This window comes from Mesocricetus auratus, unplaced genomic scaffold (genome assembly GCF_017639785.1).
Source record: "Mesocricetus auratus isolate SY011 unplaced genomic scaffold, BCM_Maur_2.0 Super-Scaffold_100011, whole genome shotgun sequence".
Classification (NCBI taxonomy): Eukaryota; Metazoa; Chordata; class Mammalia; order Rodentia; family Cricetidae; genus Mesocricetus; species Mesocricetus auratus.
The window spans coordinates 49,612,763-49,631,266 of NW_024429195.1; the positions used below are offsets into that span (position 1 = coordinate 49,612,763).

The 18,504-nt window shown below is 43.4% G+C and overlaps 1 protein-coding gene across 1 annotated transcript in view; it reads left to right on the forward strand.

Moving 5' to 3' along the window:
- The window catches only part of Tbk1 (TANK binding kinase 1), a 38,016-nt gene extending 19,895 nt beyond the window's left edge, over positions 1-18,121 (forward strand). The window contains 16 exon segments of the mRNA XM_005079789.4: positions 153-263; positions 2,399-2,578; positions 5,124-5,320; positions 6,700-6,758; positions 7,083-7,174; positions 9,348-9,449; positions 10,889-10,967; positions 13,468-13,530; positions 13,532-13,590; positions 13,685-13,761; positions 14,264-14,303; positions 14,795-14,896; positions 15,018-15,114; positions 15,684-15,790; positions 15,968-16,039; positions 17,325-18,121. Coding sequence (XP_005079846.1) covers positions 153-263; positions 2,399-2,578; positions 5,124-5,320; positions 6,700-6,758; positions 7,083-7,174; positions 9,348-9,449; positions 10,889-10,967; positions 13,468-13,530; positions 13,532-13,590; positions 13,685-13,761; positions 14,264-14,303; positions 14,795-14,896; positions 15,018-15,114; positions 15,684-15,790; positions 15,968-16,039; positions 17,325-17,376 — 1,489 coding nt within the window. The 3' untranslated portion in view covers positions 17,377-18,121.
- The last annotated feature ends 383 nt before the right edge of the window (positions 18,122-18,504 follow it).

Genomic DNA, 18,504 nt, shown 5'->3' on the forward strand with positions numbered 1-18,504 from the left:
TGCTTTGACTATGTGATGGATCCTGTGACCATCGGTCACAAAGTTGGCTCTAGTAGATGATTTTAGGTGCAACGCAGGAAACATTTTTACAGAGTCCATTGATAGTCTGTGCAGTAATGACCTGCTTACCTTATTCTGCTGTTCCTCCCCAGGTATAAAATAATCACTGGAAAGCCTTCTGGTGCAATATCTGGAGTACAGAAAGCAGAAAATGGACCAATTGACTGGAGTGGAGACATGCCTGTTTCTTGTAGTCTTTCTCGGTAAGTGTAGTGTACCTAATTCTTAACATTTGACATCTTGTGTTTAATCTTTTCATTGCATAGAAATCACAAGCACATTCAAATATTCAATCAAACAGTCAAGCATATTTTCATGACTGGCTTTGTTGTTTCTGGGTTGTTTTTTTGAGGCAGGGTTTTGCTATGTAGCCCAGGTTAGCCTTGAACTCAGCATGTAGCCCAGGCTGACAATCCTCCTGCCTCTGTGTCCCACATGCAGTGATAACAGGCTTGGACTACCTTAGGGCAGTTTTATTTTGATAAACTGAATCATGTGTTTTTTGGGGTTTTTTTTTTTGTTTTTGTTTTTTGGGTTTGTTTTTTTTTTTCATATGGGATGATGTAAACATTTCAAGCTTTAGGGACAGTTTCCTGAGGATAAAAGGCATGTGTTTTTAAGATTGGTCCTCTCTTGTCTTGAAATTCATTCCAATGTAGAACTCCTACTAAGGACTTTCATACTGATGGACCACAAATAGTGATGTAACCAGGAGTAAGTTTTTCCTGGTGGTGGTGGCCTACTTGGTGGTGGCTCAAGCCTTTAATCCCAGCATTTAGAAGGCAGAGGCAGGAAGATCTCTGTGAGTTCAAGGCAGCCAGAATAGCCAGAGCTACACAGAGAAACCCTGTTTCAAAAAACCAAAACGGGGAAAAAAATTACCAAGTTTAACAATAATAGTCTCCTTATTTTCAGAAAGTATTTAGGTTATTCAAAGAATGAAAAATGAGTATTTCTGGTTTGGGCATAGTGACACCACCTTTAATCCCAGCACTTGAGAGGCAGAGAGGATCTCTGTGAGTTCCAGGGCAGCCTGAGCTATATAGTATAGTTCTCAAAAAATACCAAAAAAAGAAAAAATAAGCATTTCTAGTACTTTTTCCAGCATTTCAAATGTTTCTAGGGTCTTTTTTAGCAGTCAGAACTCTAAAAATTACATTGTCAGATTATTCCAAAGAAAGAATTAATTAATGTCAAATTGAAAGTGGCTGGGCATGGTGGTAACACACCTATAAAACCAGCACTCGCCAGGTGGTGGTGGCGCACGCCTTTAATCCCAGCACTCGGGAGGCAGAGGCAGGCGGATCTCTGTGAGTTCAAGACCAGCCTGGTCTACAACAGCTAGTTCCAGGACGGCCTCCAAAGCCACAGAGAAACCCTGTCTCAAAAAAACAGAAAGGAAGGAAGGGAGGGAGGGAGGGAGAAAGGAAGAAAGGAAGGAAGCCCAGCACTCAAGAAGCAGAAGCAGGAGAATCACCACAGGTTCAAGGCTAGCCTGGGCTAATTAGTGCTAAGATGACCAGAGCTGCATAGCAATGATGATTCCCTGACTCAAAAAAACTAACTAAAAGAGCTGGGTAGTAGTTGTTGTCAGTAACCCCAGCATTTAGAAGGCAGAAGCAGGAGGATCACTATCTTGGGCTACATAATGAGTTTCAGGATATCCTGAGCTACAGGATATCTCAGCCAACCCACCCCCCAACTCTTGGGGGTTGGGGGGAGAACAATAGCAATACTACCCTAAGTTTCATTTTCTTAGTGTTTAGGAAAACATTTTCTGAAAGTAAACTCGTTAGGAAATTTGTACTCAAGGGACCTCAGGGAACCTGGTGGAATGGAAAGGGCTCAGGCAGGGATCCTGTGCTGGTTAATTGGATCAGTGATGTCATTACTGGATCAGTGATGCTGTGGTGTCAGCTACAGACAGATGGCTTATTTCTGGAATGAAGCAAACCTCATCCATAGCAGCTTTTAGCACAGAAGTTCTTCACCAAAATTACTAGGCTTGTACAGGTGCTTTTCGTGGTTTTTGTTTGTATTAAATGGTAAAGATTTTAAGTACCTCAAGGGAGCAATGAAAACCACTAACTAAAATGAGTAAAGTGAAAAAGAGAGTTAACCATTCTTCCTGCATGTATCAGTCAGGACAGGGGAGAGACAGACAGAGAGGGAGAGAAAGAGAACACAGAGCAGCATATGACTAAGCGTTAAGTATATGAGCCTGTGGGGGCCATTCTTAGTCAAGCCACCACGCGATTCCTTTGATTGTGTTTTCTTTGTGGCTATTGTGGCTCTGTGCTGTGGCTCTCTCCAGGTAACTTTGTAAAAACTGTTTTAGGGGCCTTCAGACACTGCTTACCCCAGTCCTTGCAAACATCCTTGAAGCCGATCAAGAGAAGTGCTGGGGTTTTGACCAGTTCTTTGCAGAGACTAGTGATGTACTTCACCGGATGATAATCCATGTGTTCTCACTGCAACAGATGACAGCACATAAGATTTACATCCATAGCTACAATACGTAAGTCCTCTGTGTTCTCCTGTCTATGCATCGTGTAATATGATAAGCATCTCCTCAAGCAGGAGAGCAAATGGAAAAGATGTCTTACCTTCATCAGCAGCACCCATGTCTCCTTGGGAAAATGAGTGAAAATGTTTAGTGAATCCCTCATCAGTTCTCAGAAGTAAAAAGGTTAATTTTCTTAAATACACAGGTAAGTTGCTGTGTCTTAAACTGCAAGTTTGACAGAGCTAATTCTGTGACTTCTTTCAAGTACCATGTACTGTTCAAATGAGCTGTGTTATTGAAAGTATACCCTCTTTAAAAACAAAAGTACAGCCGAACAGTAGTGTCACACGCCATTAATCACAGCACTGGGTAGGCAGAGACAGGCAGATCTCTGAGTTCAAGCCCAGCCTGGTCTACATATCGAGTTCCAAGACAGCCAGGGCTACACAAAGAAACCCTGTGTCCAAAACAAAATAAAACAAAACAAAAAAGCCTAAGTTTTAAATATAGTGGAGTTTCTAAATTTAGCATAGTTTTATTTACTTAATTAGCATGAAAACTGTATGGATACTGAAGAAATTTTCAACATTTGTTTTGCATAAATAAAAATACTAGGTGATTTTTAAAAAAGACTTATACAATAAGACACGTATAACTAAATATTCACCTGAATGTAAAACTGGAGAAGGAGTTAGTTAAATTATATCAAAGTAAATATGTTGGCTGGTGACAGTCCACTGTGCTACATGGTGCTACCGTTGAGAGAGACTGGGTGGATAGTATAGACATCACCTGACCTACTTCCTATAACTACACTTGAGTCTCTGCAGTGATGTCAAAGTAGAATGAAGAAACTGTGTGTGGTCATACGGGTTGGAGTCCTAATACTTGGGAGATGTGGGCAGGAGGGTCACCACAAGTTCAAAACCAGCCTGGTTCACATAGAGAGTTCCAAGCCAGCCTGTGCTATATAGTGAAACCTGACCTCAAAAACCAGCCCCTGCCCCCACAAAAAAAAAAGACAAATCAGATTTCGACTTTGTGTCTTAGTCTGTTCAACAAAATGTATGTAATAGTTTTGCTGTCTCATAAAAGTCATGAAAGGGATCTGGAGAGTTGGCTCAGTGGTTAAGAGCACTGAGGAAGACTAGGTTTGGTTTTCAACACCCGCACAGTGTGTACAACTCTTAATTCCAGGGGATTGGATGCCCTCATTTGGCCTCTGCCAGTGTATCAGACTTTCTATGGTACACAGATATACATGTGGGCAAAACACCTATACACATCCAAGGAAAATCTTAAAAAAAGAAATAATAAAGGGAGGGTTGGAGAGATGGCTCAGAGGTTAAGAGCAGTGCTGCAACCGCATGGTGACTCACAACCGTCTGTAATGAGATCTGGTTCCCTCTTCTGGCCTGCAGGGATACATGGACAGAATGTTGTATACGTGATAGATAAATAATTTTTTTTTTTTTTGGTTTTTCAATTTTTCGAGGCAGGTTTTCTCTGTATTGTTTTGGAGGCTGTCCTGGAACTCTCTCTGTAGACCAGGCTGGCCTCAAACTCACAGAGATCTGCCTGCCTCTGCCTCCGAAGTGCTGGGTTTAAAGGCGTGCGCCACCACCGCCCGGCAATAAATAAATCTTAAAAAATAAAAAGGTACTTTTTGCTTTAATTCATGAAAAGAGGAATGAGGCGTAGGTGACTCTGCTTAGCACACATGAGGCCCTGACTTCAACCACAAGCACCAGAAACTGAAAAGAAAAAGAATATCGTTTACACAAAATATTTACATATTAATAATCTAACAATTAGATCGAATACAACATATATAAAATATAAATACAGCAATACTAATATAACATTAGGTTATTTTTGTCATATGTTGGTTCTTTATAGCCTGAGTCAGCTGATGTCATTGTTACTGGACATCCACTTGAGCTTAAAACAGCAACCAAGCCTGAGCTAATCTGAACCGCAGCTTCAGATAGAGCCACATCACACTGCTGGCTTCCTTTGCTCTTGTGGACCTATTCACGAGGAGTTTACCTTTTCCCCTGAAACATCATTTTGAAAATACTCTAATTTCTTAGTGTGTTTAACAGAAGTTTTTTGTTGTTGTTGTTTTGGTGTGGTTTGGCTTTTTGTTTTTCGAGACAGGGTTTCTCTGTATTGTTTTGGAGGTTGTCCTGGAACTCACTCTGTAGACCAGGCTGGCCTCGAACTCACAGAGATCCGCCTGCCTCTGCCTCCCACATGCTGGGATTATAGGTGTGCGCCACCACCGCCCGGCTTAACAGAAGTTTTATAGCTGTGTCTCAGGTCCTGTTCTTGGCTCCTCATATTTATGCCACTTACTCTCCAACATTAAGAATATGACAGCCAGGCCAGGTTATCTGGTGTTCCCATCTGAGTACTCGTTTGGTGTTCATATTATTAACAAGCGGGTGCCCAGAAGACTGCTAGAACCCTTGCGGGTGAGCAGCTGCTGCACGTTTAAGTATGGCCTCTGCTTCCCTCCAGTATCCTGTCATCCTCTCCTGACTTCCTCACACAGGGCTGCTGTGTTCCATGAACTGGTCTATAAGCAAACCAAAATCAGTTCTTCAAATCAAGAACTTATCTACGAAGGACGACGCTTAGTCCTAGAGCTTGGAAGACTAGCCCAGCATTTTCCTAAAACCACAGAGGAAAATCCGATCTTTGTCATAAGCCGGGAACCTCTAAGTACCATAGGATTGATATATGAAAAAAGTAAGTTGTGATCTTTTGTCATGTTTTCACTGGCCAGTAAACAAACATCTGTCACTGTAAAACCAACACTCATTTTTAGAAAGTAGATATTGATTTTAATGTAAAACTTTCTATAAATATTAAGATGTCATAAATTAGTTTATAAAGATTACAAAACTGAAAAGCCTCATAATTTTTCTTCTATTTTACTTCACTATTTTATTTTGTGAAGTGATAGTTTGTCATGTTTTACTGTCACTGATTTTAGTGTTTTGATAACTCCCAAAATAAACTCCTATCATAAAGTTCACCAAATACTTATTCCAGCCAGTGTATGTAGGACATTCTGGCATTCTTAAAATTTAAGAAAAAATTAGGTCTACATCTTTGAAATTTTTTAAATTGTTTGTCCTACTGGTAGGGAAAAAATTGTGACCCAGAATTTTGCAACCATTTTGAGACTTCAGTGTTAAATTTAGATAGAAAGACAAGCATGGAGTTTATTGTGTTAGAATATACTTAACAAAAATTGAAACTTGGGGCTCAGAGGTTAAGAGCACTGGCTGCTCTTTCAGAGGACCTGAGTTCAATTCCCAGCAACCGCATGGTGGCTCACAACCATCTGTAATGAGATCTGGTGCCCTCTTCTGGCTTGTAGGTATACATGTAGGCAGAACACTGTATACATAAAAAATAAGTAAATCTCTTTTTGAAAAAATGAGACTGGCAAGACAGCTCAGTGGGTAAAGGTGCATTTCACAGGAGCCTGGCACCTGAGTTCAGTGCCAGAGACCGTGAGAAGGTGGAAGGAGAGAACCGATTCCATGAAGTTGTTCTCTGGCTCTACGTCATGCCATAGCGTGTATGCACATAATAAAAGGAAGAGACAAACACTTTACAAATTCTGGAGGTGGCTGTTAAGGAATGAGCGTGTGTGTGTGTGTGTGTGTGTGTGTGTGTGTGTGTGTGTGTGTGTACACATACGTGTGTGTACACGTACGTGTGTGTACCAGTGCAGCACATGGGGGGAGGCCAGAGGAGGACTCTGGATGTCTCCTCTGTACCCTTGAGACAAGGTCTCCCACTGAACCTGGAGCTCTCTTTGTTTTTTTGTTTTGTTTTGTTTTCAGCTAGGCTGGCTGGCCAGCAAACTCTGGGGATCTTCCAGTCTCCACCTGCCCAGTGCTAGGGTCACAGGCACAAACAACCACTTCCAGCTTTTCTCATGGAGGCTGGATCTGAATTTAGGCCTCACAATTGCATATCAAGTTCTCTCACCCACTGAGTCGTCTTACCAGCCTTTCCTTTAAAGCTAGGAGAAACACTAGAGAGGGTTGTCTCTTGTGTGTTTAATCCAAATGTTTCTGCTTCTAATTTTAAGTCTTTACTTCATGTTTCAGTTTCCCTACCTAAAGTCCATCCACGTTACGATTTAGATGGTGATGCTAGTATGGCCAAGGTTAGTATTTAACTGAATCATCAGTAGTGAAAGTAAGAAATCTATTGTGTCTCTGTGTGACTTAGGAAAGTATTTAAAGCAGAATCCATTCCACATTGTTTTACATTCTAGTTTCCTTTGTTGAACTCACTAAGAGGAAATTCTTTCCACTAAAACATGTTTATATAATGTCAAGAATTGAAATATTTATTCCAGTTATGTCTGTCTAGCTTTTAGACAGTGGTAATTTACCTGATGGAAATATGAAAGCCTGGATGCTTTTGTGTAGAAGTTTTCTTACCTTGTACACTCTTAGCACCAACGACTATCTCTCTTTTTCACCAGGCAGTGACTGGGGTTGTGTGTTATGCCTGTAGAATTGCCAGTACCCTGCTGCTCTATCAAGAGTTAATGCGGAAGGGGATACGGTGGCTCATGTAAGTAGCAGACGGCAACCTGCACAGCGTCCTTCCCAGTGACCTCACTGAGCCGGGGCCGTCACCACGTCACTGGCCCTCCGCTGCAGCAGTTAGGGCCACAGCTTGGCTTTGCTACACTGCATCTGCCCCACACTCCGTTTGCACAGCAGTCGGCAGTAGTTTCGTTGATTTCCTCCAATTACCTAGTGCGACGTCTGGGATAAGCAGTGTGAGCTTTCCACCTCACAGCTCTGTGGAGTGTGCAGTCCTTTCAGAGGCCTCGACGGGGCTCATCTGCTCTCTGGCATAGCTAACACAATCTGTTTCCTAGGGAGTAAGCCCATACAGTCTTCCTCTGTCCTGTGTTCTCACACTCTCCTCTTTAGCAGAGTTAAAGGGCTCTAATTTATACACTAGATAATTTGTGCATTTAGAATGTACAAGTCAAGGGCTTCCAGTGTGGCCCAGGCCATTTTGTCACTCAGCAGTCCTGTGCCCAGGAGCTCCTCCTCCCCGCAACCTAATACAGCACAAATCACCATGGGTTTGTCTGGTGTAGACATTGTGTGTACATGGAAGCTCCTATGAGTGTATATGCATCTTGACAAGCAGTTTAAACATTTGTATTGCTAATTATTTGATATAGTTATTCTAAGATAAAACTAATCTAATGAAGTATTCTCTTTCTGAAAATCACCTTAAGAATTCAAGTGTTAGGTTACAGATGTAGTTTAGGTGGTGAAGCGCTCTCTTTGCACGAATGAAGACTTGAATTCAATCGTGGAATCCACTTTTTTTTCTGTTAACAAAGGAGGTAGAGGCACAGTGACACAGGCTTGTAACCCACCGTGAGAAGGCAGGGACAGGTGGGCCCTCAGCCTTGCTGGAGGACCCTTTTGAAAAAAGAAATGTGGGTGGCGATTGAGGAAAGCCACTGGTCAACCCCTGGCTTCCACCACACCACACACGCACGCGCACGCTCACACACGCACACATGCACACGTACATGCCTGTGATTTGGGTCTTTTTAAACCTGTGGTTCTTGAAGGACATCTTTCCATGTGCTGAGAGTACACACATCTCCTTGGAAAGCCACGCTCTTGCTGTGCACATCTTGTTGACTGCATCCTGCAGGGGTGAAGTGTGCCCTGCTGCAGAGGACACCATGGATGCTTTCCTGGGCTCACCTCACGATCTGCCCGCCTCCGCCTCCCAAGTGCTGGGACCACAGGCATTTTGCTACCTTAGTTGGCTCTTCGTGTTTTAGGTTTCTTTCCTGTGGCTAGTGTTGTGTCAAACAAAGCACACAACCTTGTGCTTGTGACAACTTTCAGCATGGTCATAGCCTCCCTTTCTAAGCCTGGTTTTCTGCCTCCACCAAGAAGCTTTGTGCTGGGAATGGCTTTGTGCTAGAATGACTTAATTAGTGCCGGAATAGCTTAAGTGGCAAAACTGGTTCTTGGTATATCTAGAAGAAACTAAATGTGCCAAATACAAACGGCATTCGTTTTTCCTGTTTTTCTGTTACAGTGGTTCAGTGGTTTTTATTAGTTTTACTTATTATAGCTTAAGTTTAAAAAACCTTTTTCATATAGCTACATGAAAAAATGTCAATTTTTCTTTTAAAGGATCCTTCAGTATGTTAGGCTTCATTGGCCACATGTGATGTCTTTGTCTTTTATTTTAATCTCTCTAAAGTAGTCATAGGCCTTAAAAAACAGTCTGTAGGCATTGTTTGCTGATCGCTGTTCAAAAGCCCTTCTATTAGGAGTTACTCACAGTGCCGTAACTTCAGAGAGCACATGTGCTGCTGGAAGTGCAAAATTAATTCTAATAACATAACGTTACATAACCTACTTGTGTTAGTATAGATTAGTTTTTGATCCTTAATGTAATTTCAATGCCTTGTATTTCTAAACTTTAACCTAATTACTGGTGAAATATAAATGCCCCAGATGTGTAAAAGTCATACAAATGCTTTTTCTTTTTCTTTTTTTTTTTTTAATTGACCCCACTACAAGACAGTAACAGGCTGGCTAGAGTACTGCTTGGCACAGATATGCTTTTAATAGTACCCTAAAAAATGTGACTTGGCATTCAAAGCTTATGAAATGTTTTTGAAGTATAATTTCAGTATAATTGGTGACAGTCCAAAAATAATACTTAACTAATGAAGTAACATTTTTTTCAGTGAATTGGTTAAGGATGATTACAATGAAACTGTTCACAAGAAGACACAAGTTGTGATCACATTGGATTTCTGCATCCGAAACATTGAGAAGACGGTGAAAGTGTGAGTAGATAACACCGTAGCAGGGCCTGAGTTCTGTCTTAGCCATCCCCAGCACGGCCAGCACAGTGTGCAGCCACTCTGTGCACAGCCCTGGACTAGTGCCTGCCCCATCTCAGCAGGGAAGACGCTGGGGTTTCTCATAAGGTGAAGGCATTCCCCCACCTTTTCTGAGTGGTAGTGGGAGGTAGGACCATCTCCTCCTGTCTTGGGAGAGTAAGAAGCAGCAGCTGGAACAGCATCTGGGTAGGGTTTTGGTTTTTGGGATTTTTTTCTTTTTGGAATTCTATGAATAACTTTGGGGGGCCACTGAGAGCGTTGAGTGGGAAAGGTGCCCTCTACACAAGTGTGGTAACCTGAGCCCTGTCTCCAGAACCCACATGGGGCTGAAGGAGAGAACCAGTCCCGCAGTTTGCCCTGACCTCCATATGCATGCTGTGACATACAAAGCACATACCCCATGCATGCGCGCGCGCACACACACACACACAGTTAAGTTAAATAAAGCTACAGAGTTTTAGCAGTGAGTTTTAACTTATTCTTACTACTTTTCTATCTGAGGTTGTATTTTGTAACAAAGATAATTTAAATTACCTTTCAGAATACACTATTTGTACTGTAGGGAAAATATAATAAATGCAGTCAACATGTGTAACTGAAGTACACATTTATATTATACATGTATCATGCTAAAATCTGGTATTTTCACCATTGTCCTGGCATAATGTGATCTGAAATTAACTTCCTTCTCTACTTTATTCTAATCTGTACATTTATAATGGAAGTACAGTATGTACTGATTCTCAGTGCATGCATTCCCAGATTCCTAGTAGAAATGCAGATAGTGTCAAAGCATAATATTGAAGCTGTTTCTTGACAGTTCATCCTGTGACGCAGATCACTACTGAGTAACTGTGGGGTGGATGGTGTATACAGTGTGGATCCACAGGACAGAGGGCAGGGTCGTCCTGGGGTGGATGGAGTAACTGGCGTGTGACCTTGTCATATACTCAGATGGCATGAAACTTAAAATTTAGGAAATGCATGTAGAATTTTCCACAAAATAGTCTCTGACCACCATTGCATAGGAAATCCCTTCTTTAGGAAGGCAGCAGAGGGTTCTTAGGATCTCTTGGTATATAGATTTTGAGTAAATTTTTTTTGTTTGTTTGTTTTTGTTTTTCGAGACAGGGTTTCTCTGTATTGTTTTGGAGGCTGTCCTGTAACTAGATCTGTAGACCAGGCTTGCCTCGAACTCACAGAGATCCGCCTGCCTCTGCCTCTCGAGTGCTGGGATTAAAGGCGTGCGCCACCAACACCCGGCTTGAGTAAATTTTTTATTAAATGATTATCATAATAAAATTCACTTCATAAGCTATTCCTAAAAATCTGTATTTGTTACACTCATTCATTTGCTTTCTGATGTTGTGTTTTTCATACAGATATGAAAAGTTGATGAAAGTCAACCTAGAAGCAGCAGAGTTGGGTGAAATTTCAGACATACATACCAAATTGTTGAGAGTAAGTACTGGCAGATCATGAGAGTTTCAGGGTGGGCCATGACCTGTTCCTTTGCTGGTGAGAGCTACTAGTGTATAAACTTTCTGAGAAAAGGAAGCTTTTCTCAAGTTCTATGGAGATGAGCGCTGCCTTTTTCTGTGTTTAGAGACTGTGTGTATGTGTTATATGATTGTGTCTTATTCTATATGTATTCTTAATATTCTATATATATTCTTGGATACACACCATTTCTGCCATTAAGTTCTTTGTTCTATTTCCAAATGCTTTCTATATTTTTAACACACATGTGAATCCTGTCTCTCCCACCTCCCACCCTACATTTTCTGCATTATTTTTGTTTGTTTTTAATCCTTAATGCTGTTATGTAATAATGGACATTTATAATGTGCTTCTTTAATGTAAAGTCAAATCCTGGTGCTTAGAAATAACTGCAAATCCAAAAACATCAGAGCTCTTTAAAAAGGAATGAATTGGGAGTCCTCAGGCAGTGGGTTATTTCTGTAACTAGAAAAGGCAGTAAGGACACATGTTTGCTGAACACAAAGTGAGAGATGTCAGAATAGATTTCTTTTCAGTGCAGGAGCCTACACAGTTGTGTACTGTGAGAACTGATTACCTACTCCCTAGCAGCCTCTGTTTACCCAGACACTCCTGATGGGCTACATAAGGCTTTTCGAAAAGACATATTTACAAGCTGTGTGTATATGTGTGTTGCTCTGTGCATGTGTGTGCAGGTGTCCCTGCCTTGAATCCCCATGGAGCTAGAGTTGCAGCTAGTTGTGAGCCTCCTGATGTGGGTTTGTTGTGCCTAAATTCTGAGCCCCAAAAATCACCAAGAGGCCCATTTCGATGCAAAAGCAGAGTCTTTTATTGTAGTTGTTTAACGAGCTAACCCCATTAGCTCAACACTTTCATCCATTCAGCTCAGCAGATGGCTGGAGAAAGATCCCAGAAGTCACGAGGCAGGGATCTTATAGGACAGTGTAAGAGGCTAGGGGTACACAACAGTCTCAGGATTGGTGCACTTCCAGGCTTGGACGACCTGCCCTGTGATGATTGGTCAACTGGTTGCTATGGCCCATAGGCCCTCCCAGGGCGGTTGCTCTGCTCTGCACATCACTGTTGTGCACTTGTCTGTAAAGCACACCCAGAGTCATAAAGCACAGCCCTGCCAGCTAATTTCTGATTGGTTCCTTGCCACCAGGAGGGCATCTGACCTCTTAGCAACCAGGACGGGAGGGGCAAGGTCAGCCAGGCACACTGTCATGGCTACTAAAATGGGGGTGGGGGTGTTGGTTACTTCAGGTGCTGGTCCTCTGCAAGAGCAGGAGGTGCTCTTCAACTGTGAGCCTTCATTGCAGCCATCATAAGGCCTCTAGTAGTCCACTGAGGCTTTGGTTTCTGTCTCAAAAGGCACCTTCTTTAGCTCAATCTCCCTGGGGTGCTTAGCAGTTAAAGGTAGAGCCATGTGTCCCTGCAAGCCTGTGACATTTAAGAAATCCATCAGATGGAAGTTAGACTGTGAAGGAGGGCCCACAAGACACTTGTTGCCAAGCCGAACACTCTGAGTCAACTCCCAGAACCCTAACAAAAGATGACTACCAGCCACATAGATTGTCTGACCGCCACACATACGCCGTGCCATGCGTGTTCCCATTCACATGCACAGAAAGAAAGAAAATGCAACTTTAAAATATTTTTTAACTAAGGAAATCTGAGGGTGGAGGGTTGGATAGCTTGGATGGTAGGACCTGAGCTCATACCCAGAAGCAGTGTGTGAGGCACACAAGTAATCCAGTGCTAGAGAGCTCCCTGGGGCTTACCGCCAACCCTCCTGGAGTTTATCGCCACCCTCCCAGCCCTTCAGAGAGTTGTGACTATTCATGCATGTATCAGCTGCACACAAGGCAGGGAACTTGGTAACAGCCTGCTCCTCTTTCCATAGTGAGCTGATCTTTAGTTGTTCTTTTCTGTAGTTTTAGATCTAGAACAGTGGTTTTCCAAAGGATGAGTCATGAGTAAGTAATGAGTTATGAAGTTTCATGCTTTGCAGTTGGCAGCATTTTTAAAGAGACTAAAAAATGTCAGAAAACATCACATATTACAAGTCTCTGTCCCGTGAATAACATTTTCACTTTACTTTCCTATGCACTTAATGATATTTAAAACATTGAAAATTTTAGAAGATAAAGTGACTTAAGAGTCAGAAACAAGAGAAGGAGATGGGGCTCATTGCTTGAGTGAACACATAGCATAGAAATTCTGATTTTAAAATAGCACACATCCTTACCAGCCCCCCCCCCCCCCCCAGCAATAACAGAAACCCCAGTGATTAAAAAGGTTTTGTGAGTGTCCTACAGGAGTGAGCAGAATGGTCGGGACAGCAGGGTCAGCCTCACCTGAAAACAGAAACAACAGCAGAGACCGCAGAGCCCCTGGTGATGGGTGATGGATGATGGTTTCTGATTGGCACTCTGACCTAATCCTTTGTCCTCTTTAGCTTTCCAGTTCTCAGGGAACCATAGAAAGCAGTCTTCAGGACATCAACAGCAGGCTGTCTCCAGGGGGGGCTTTTGGCTGACACCTGGGCGCATCAGGAAGGCACACACCCAAGAGACAGAAAGTAGGTTACAGCCTTGGGGTAATTTCTGTCCCTGTTAAGTGTTCCTTTTTGCATCGATTCCAATAACTTACCTGGGTTTTTCTTCCTTACATAGTGTGGAAAAACTACAAGTCCTGTTAAATTGCATCACGGAGATTTACTATCAGTTCAAAAAAGACAAGGCAGAACGTAGTAAGTAATGTGCTGCTCGCTCGCTCATCTCCAGTACCAGCTTGTGCGTGGGAGCAGCTCCTCACTGTGCTGTGTTGAAGTGTGCTACGTAAGGTGTGTCAGAAAAAGGTTGAGTGTACTCAATTATTGTCAAATCTTAAATTAAGGTCCTGACCCCTAGATCCTTCTGGAGGCCAGGCAGGTAGCACACAGGAATGAAGTAACTGAAATGGGGGCCCCTGCTGTGTCACCAGTATGTTGCCCAGGCCTTCCTTTTTAAAGAAAAGCTAGAGACATGAGCTTTCTTAAAAATATCCTGACTTAAATGTTGACAGTTAATTTTTATTTTTAAATCATAACTTCATACTAAAGTGTTCACAGGCCATATGTAGCCCGTGGGCCCCAAACCTCTTATACCCACATCAAACTCTTAGCCTTTTTGGAGCAGTAATCTCAAAGAAGAGAATAGCATGTGTGATATTCAACTCTGCATTAACAAAAGTATACTTTACCCGTTTTTCAGGACTAGCTTACAATGAAGAACAGATCCACAAATTTGATAAGTAAGTGTCCAGGTGGAGTTACAAGTGATTCTTTCTGATGCTAGCTCTTGGTGTCTTTAGTTCTTCTGAAGGTTGGGGTTGATTGCAGTGTTCACATGCATGTACATGTTCAAGCCCATTCCTCCGGTCCCTGGTTGGGAGATCCCTGAGACGGGAGGACACTGGGAGAAAGGCCCCAATCTGCTCACTCTGCTGTCTCTGCCTCCGCTGTGCTTACAGAGCGCAGCGAGGAGGAATCAGGAGGCCAGTCCAGCCATCCTGACTAACTCCAGGTATTCAGGTTTTTTGAGACAGGGTTTCTCTGTGTAACCCTGGCTGTCTTGGAACTCCCTCTGTAGACCAGGCTGGCCTCAAACTCACAGAGATCCACCTGCCTCTGCCTCCCGAGTGCTGGGATTAAAGGTGTGCGCCACCACATCAGGCTTGAAGTAGTTTTAATTGGAGTAGAAATAGTGGGGTTGTGTAAGCCTCTGGTTCTTTCTGATTTGCAGACAAAAACTGTATTACCATGCAACAAAAGCAATGACCCACTTCACAGACGAGTGCGTTAAAAAGTATGAAGCTTTCCTGGATACTGCGGACGAGTGGATGCGGTAAGGAGGCTGCAGTGATGGGTGGTGGACTGTGCACTAAGGTGTGTGCAGTGTGGTGTGTGCCGTGTTTAAGTGAGAGTCCCAGGAGGCTGCTTGCTAATAGACTCTCATTGGTTTCCAGGAAAATGCATCTTCTCAGGAAACAGCTGTTGTCTCTAACCAATCAGTGCTTTGATATTGAGGAGGAAGTGTCCAAATACCAAGACTACACTAATGAGGTACAGCCCACGAGTGCACTAGGAAAGAACTTTTCTGTGTGACAGGACTGTGGCTCTGATTAACAGTTGCAGGACACATGGGACATCATGTGCCTGTGTCGCTCCCACTCTGCATTCAGATTCATTGCATTCATTGGTCTGTGTGTGCATGTACATGCCAGAGGACAACTTTGGGGAGGTGATTTCTCCTCCACCATGTGGGCTCCAGGGTGAGCTCGGGTCTGCTGGCCCCATGGCACGCACCCATGCTGCTGGCCTATCACCCGTTCTTGCCATTTAGATGCCGGACAATTAAAAACACCTCAGAAATCATCTTCTGTTGTTTGTAAGGAGAACTGTTTTAGGGGGTATTGATTGCAGTACTTAGCACTGATAGTTCTGCAACAGGAACTTAAAAGGTGGGCTTAGACCGTAGACCAATGGTTAAGCACCTACCCAGAGTGCAAGAGGTTCCCACGCCCTTGTGGAGTGGGTATGGGAGTCCGGCCGGCCGGCCTTCCTGAAGCTGTAAGTAGTCCTTGATTAGTAGCATGTGCCCTGCCTCGTGACATACTTGCTTTCTGTTGTAGTTACAAGAAACTCTGCCTCAGAAGATGCTTGCAGCCTCCAGTGGTGTCAAGCACGCCATGGCCCCGGTCTACCCCAGCTCTAACACTTTAGTGGAGATGACTCTCGGGTAAGCCGCTGCTCTGGAACTGCAATGATGCCATGTGATCTCATCCCAGGTGGAAACCGTGCTCTCCCACTCAAATCCTTGATGCTGACTGCTTAGTGTTACTCGTGGCTACTAGATTATAAACTAAAACGATGTGAATGTAACTCTAGGGGTTGACGTCCTTGCTTTACCCTCTAGTATGAAGAAACTGAAGGAAGAGATGGAAGGCGTGGTTAAGGAGCTGGCTGAGAACAATCATATTCTAGAACGGTGAGTGGGCCGGCGTGGCTGGGGATGTGGCATGCAGCTGGGTCACCTCTGCTTGTCAGCCTTCCTCTGTTCAGAAGGTGCGGTAGTGAGAAGGGGAAGGGACATCTCGGCCCTTACGCCTCCCTCCCCGGTGTGATGGGGATCTGTGATGCCCTTTCATTCTGACTCAGTTTCCAAGGACACCACTTCCTACATCTTGAAACTTGAATTCTTATGGGCTCGCTTCTTCCCGTCCCGTTGACAAGTTTGGTGGTTTTCACAAGGCTTCCCATTTCCCCCATCCAGACCTCCCTTCTCCTGAGACTGCAGTGGACACCTGCTAACTTGCTCCTGGGTTTACAGCCGGAACAAGCTTCTGATGTACCGGTTTAATCATGTCCCTCCCTTGCCTTAAAAACTGGAGCCAGGTGTGATGATACGTGTCTTTAATGTCAGCACTCTGGAGACAGGGGCACAGGGATCTCTATGAGCTCGAGGTTAGCAAGTTCCGGGACAACCAGGGTGACAGAAAGAAATCCTGTCTTCAGGAAAAGAAAAAAAAAGAAAAACAAAAAGAGAAAAGAGAAGAGGGAAAAATATGTAAACCCCTATTATCTAGAAAGTACAGTCTAAATCCACATTTCCATTGAGGAAGATAAGTGTCTTGGTCCTGGCCTGTGCACCAGTAATACTGCCTTAACTTCCACAGTTAACCTCTGACCTCCATGCAAGCACCATGGAGGCTGTCCTGGAACTCACTCTCTAGACCAGGCTGTCCTTAAACTCACAGAGATCCGCCTGCCTCTGCCTCCCAAGTGCTGAGATTAAAGGTGTGCGCCACCACCACCCAGGGTTGTTTTTGTTTTTAAGCTTTCCCAAGCCATTGAATTGTATTCCCTCATATAATAATGCCCCTGATTTTCAGTAAGAAATCGAGCAAATCACAGTTGCTTACTTTATTTAAAAGTAACTATTCCTAGGCCAGCGAGATGGTGTAGGAGGTAAAGTCTTCTGTGCAAGCCTGGCAGCCTGAGTTCAGTCCCCAAACCCACATTAAAGGTGCAAGGAGGGAATTGACTCCAAAGTTGTCCTCTGACCTCAAGCTGTGTGCATACAATGAGTAACGATGATAATAATAAAACTACTCCTCTGAGGTCTGTTCTGTTAGTCTCCTCTGGGGTGCAGCTCATTGGTGGGGTTCTTGCCCAGCATGTGTGAGGGCCCTTTATTTAGTTCCCAGATACGGGGGACCTGAGAGTGTAAGTGTGGCTGTGCTGTGATTCTCTCTTCTCATCTTGTGTTTTAGGTTCGGGGCTTTAACTATGGACGGTGGCCTCCGCAGCGTGGACTGTCTTTAACGCTCTAGGGACCCTGAGGAGTTGTAGTTTGCACAAGAAGATAATACTGGGGCACGAAATGAATGCCTCTATGGGTGGTTCTTATTTCTACAATTCAGTATTTGATGAGGTCATGTAAATATGTACAGTTTGTAAATAAATAAAGTATATATATATATAAATTTTTGGCTGCTGTTGAGATGTAATTTTGCCTTTTAACATTTCTAAGTGCACAGGGCAGATTGACCTCAGTGAGCTGTAGTAGAAACCCATTACTGGCCAATGCTTTGGGATGCTGTCCCCAATTCTTCAAGCGAGGCTGGAGACATCTATTGCTCGGTGCCTAAGTAAAATATTTTTTAAATTGGCATGCTTAAAAATCAGAAAGGACTGATAGATGATACCTCTGTGAACAGTGGAGTGACGGGCTTTTGTAATGGGAAACAGAGCCGACCCACTGTTCACCATGGTCAGCTCCTGTGACAAGGATGAAGTGGCATTATTTCATTTTACAAGGTGCCCAGATTTCGGTTCTCCTGGTATGTTTAAGTTCAGGTGAATTATTGAGCAAAAAAATTGAAGTGAACTCATTGTTTAAACTATTCATTTTTCCTTTGGTCATATAAATGTGTAATTGTCATTCAGATTCTAGTATAATTTCAGTTGTTTTAAGCTGTATATTTCTGTACTTTAATTCTGCTGACTACTTCATGAAATACTGTGCTTACTATTTCATGAAAAAATAAATTTCTCAATTTTAATGAAAGAAGCTTGTGTGTTTTGGTCTCTCTGGTTGGTGAAACAAAATGGGGTGTTAGTGTTTGTTTAAACTAGGGAACTGACGGCCCCACCAGTGAGCCTGTCTCGTCACTGAGTCGCACACCCACCAGTGGGCCACACCCACCAGTGGGCCACACCCACCAGTGGGCCACACCCACCAGTGGGCCACACCCACCAGTGGGCCACACCCACCACTGGGCATTAGCATTGATGTCCACCGGAAGAATAGACAGTGCATGCTAGATCCTGTGGCACTCAGGAGGCAAAGGCAGGAGATCACCAAGTTCAGGGCCAACCTAGGTACAATAGTGAAACTGCCTCAAAAGGTGATGATGACAAAGGTTTCGTTTCTTTTCTTTTTGAGACAGG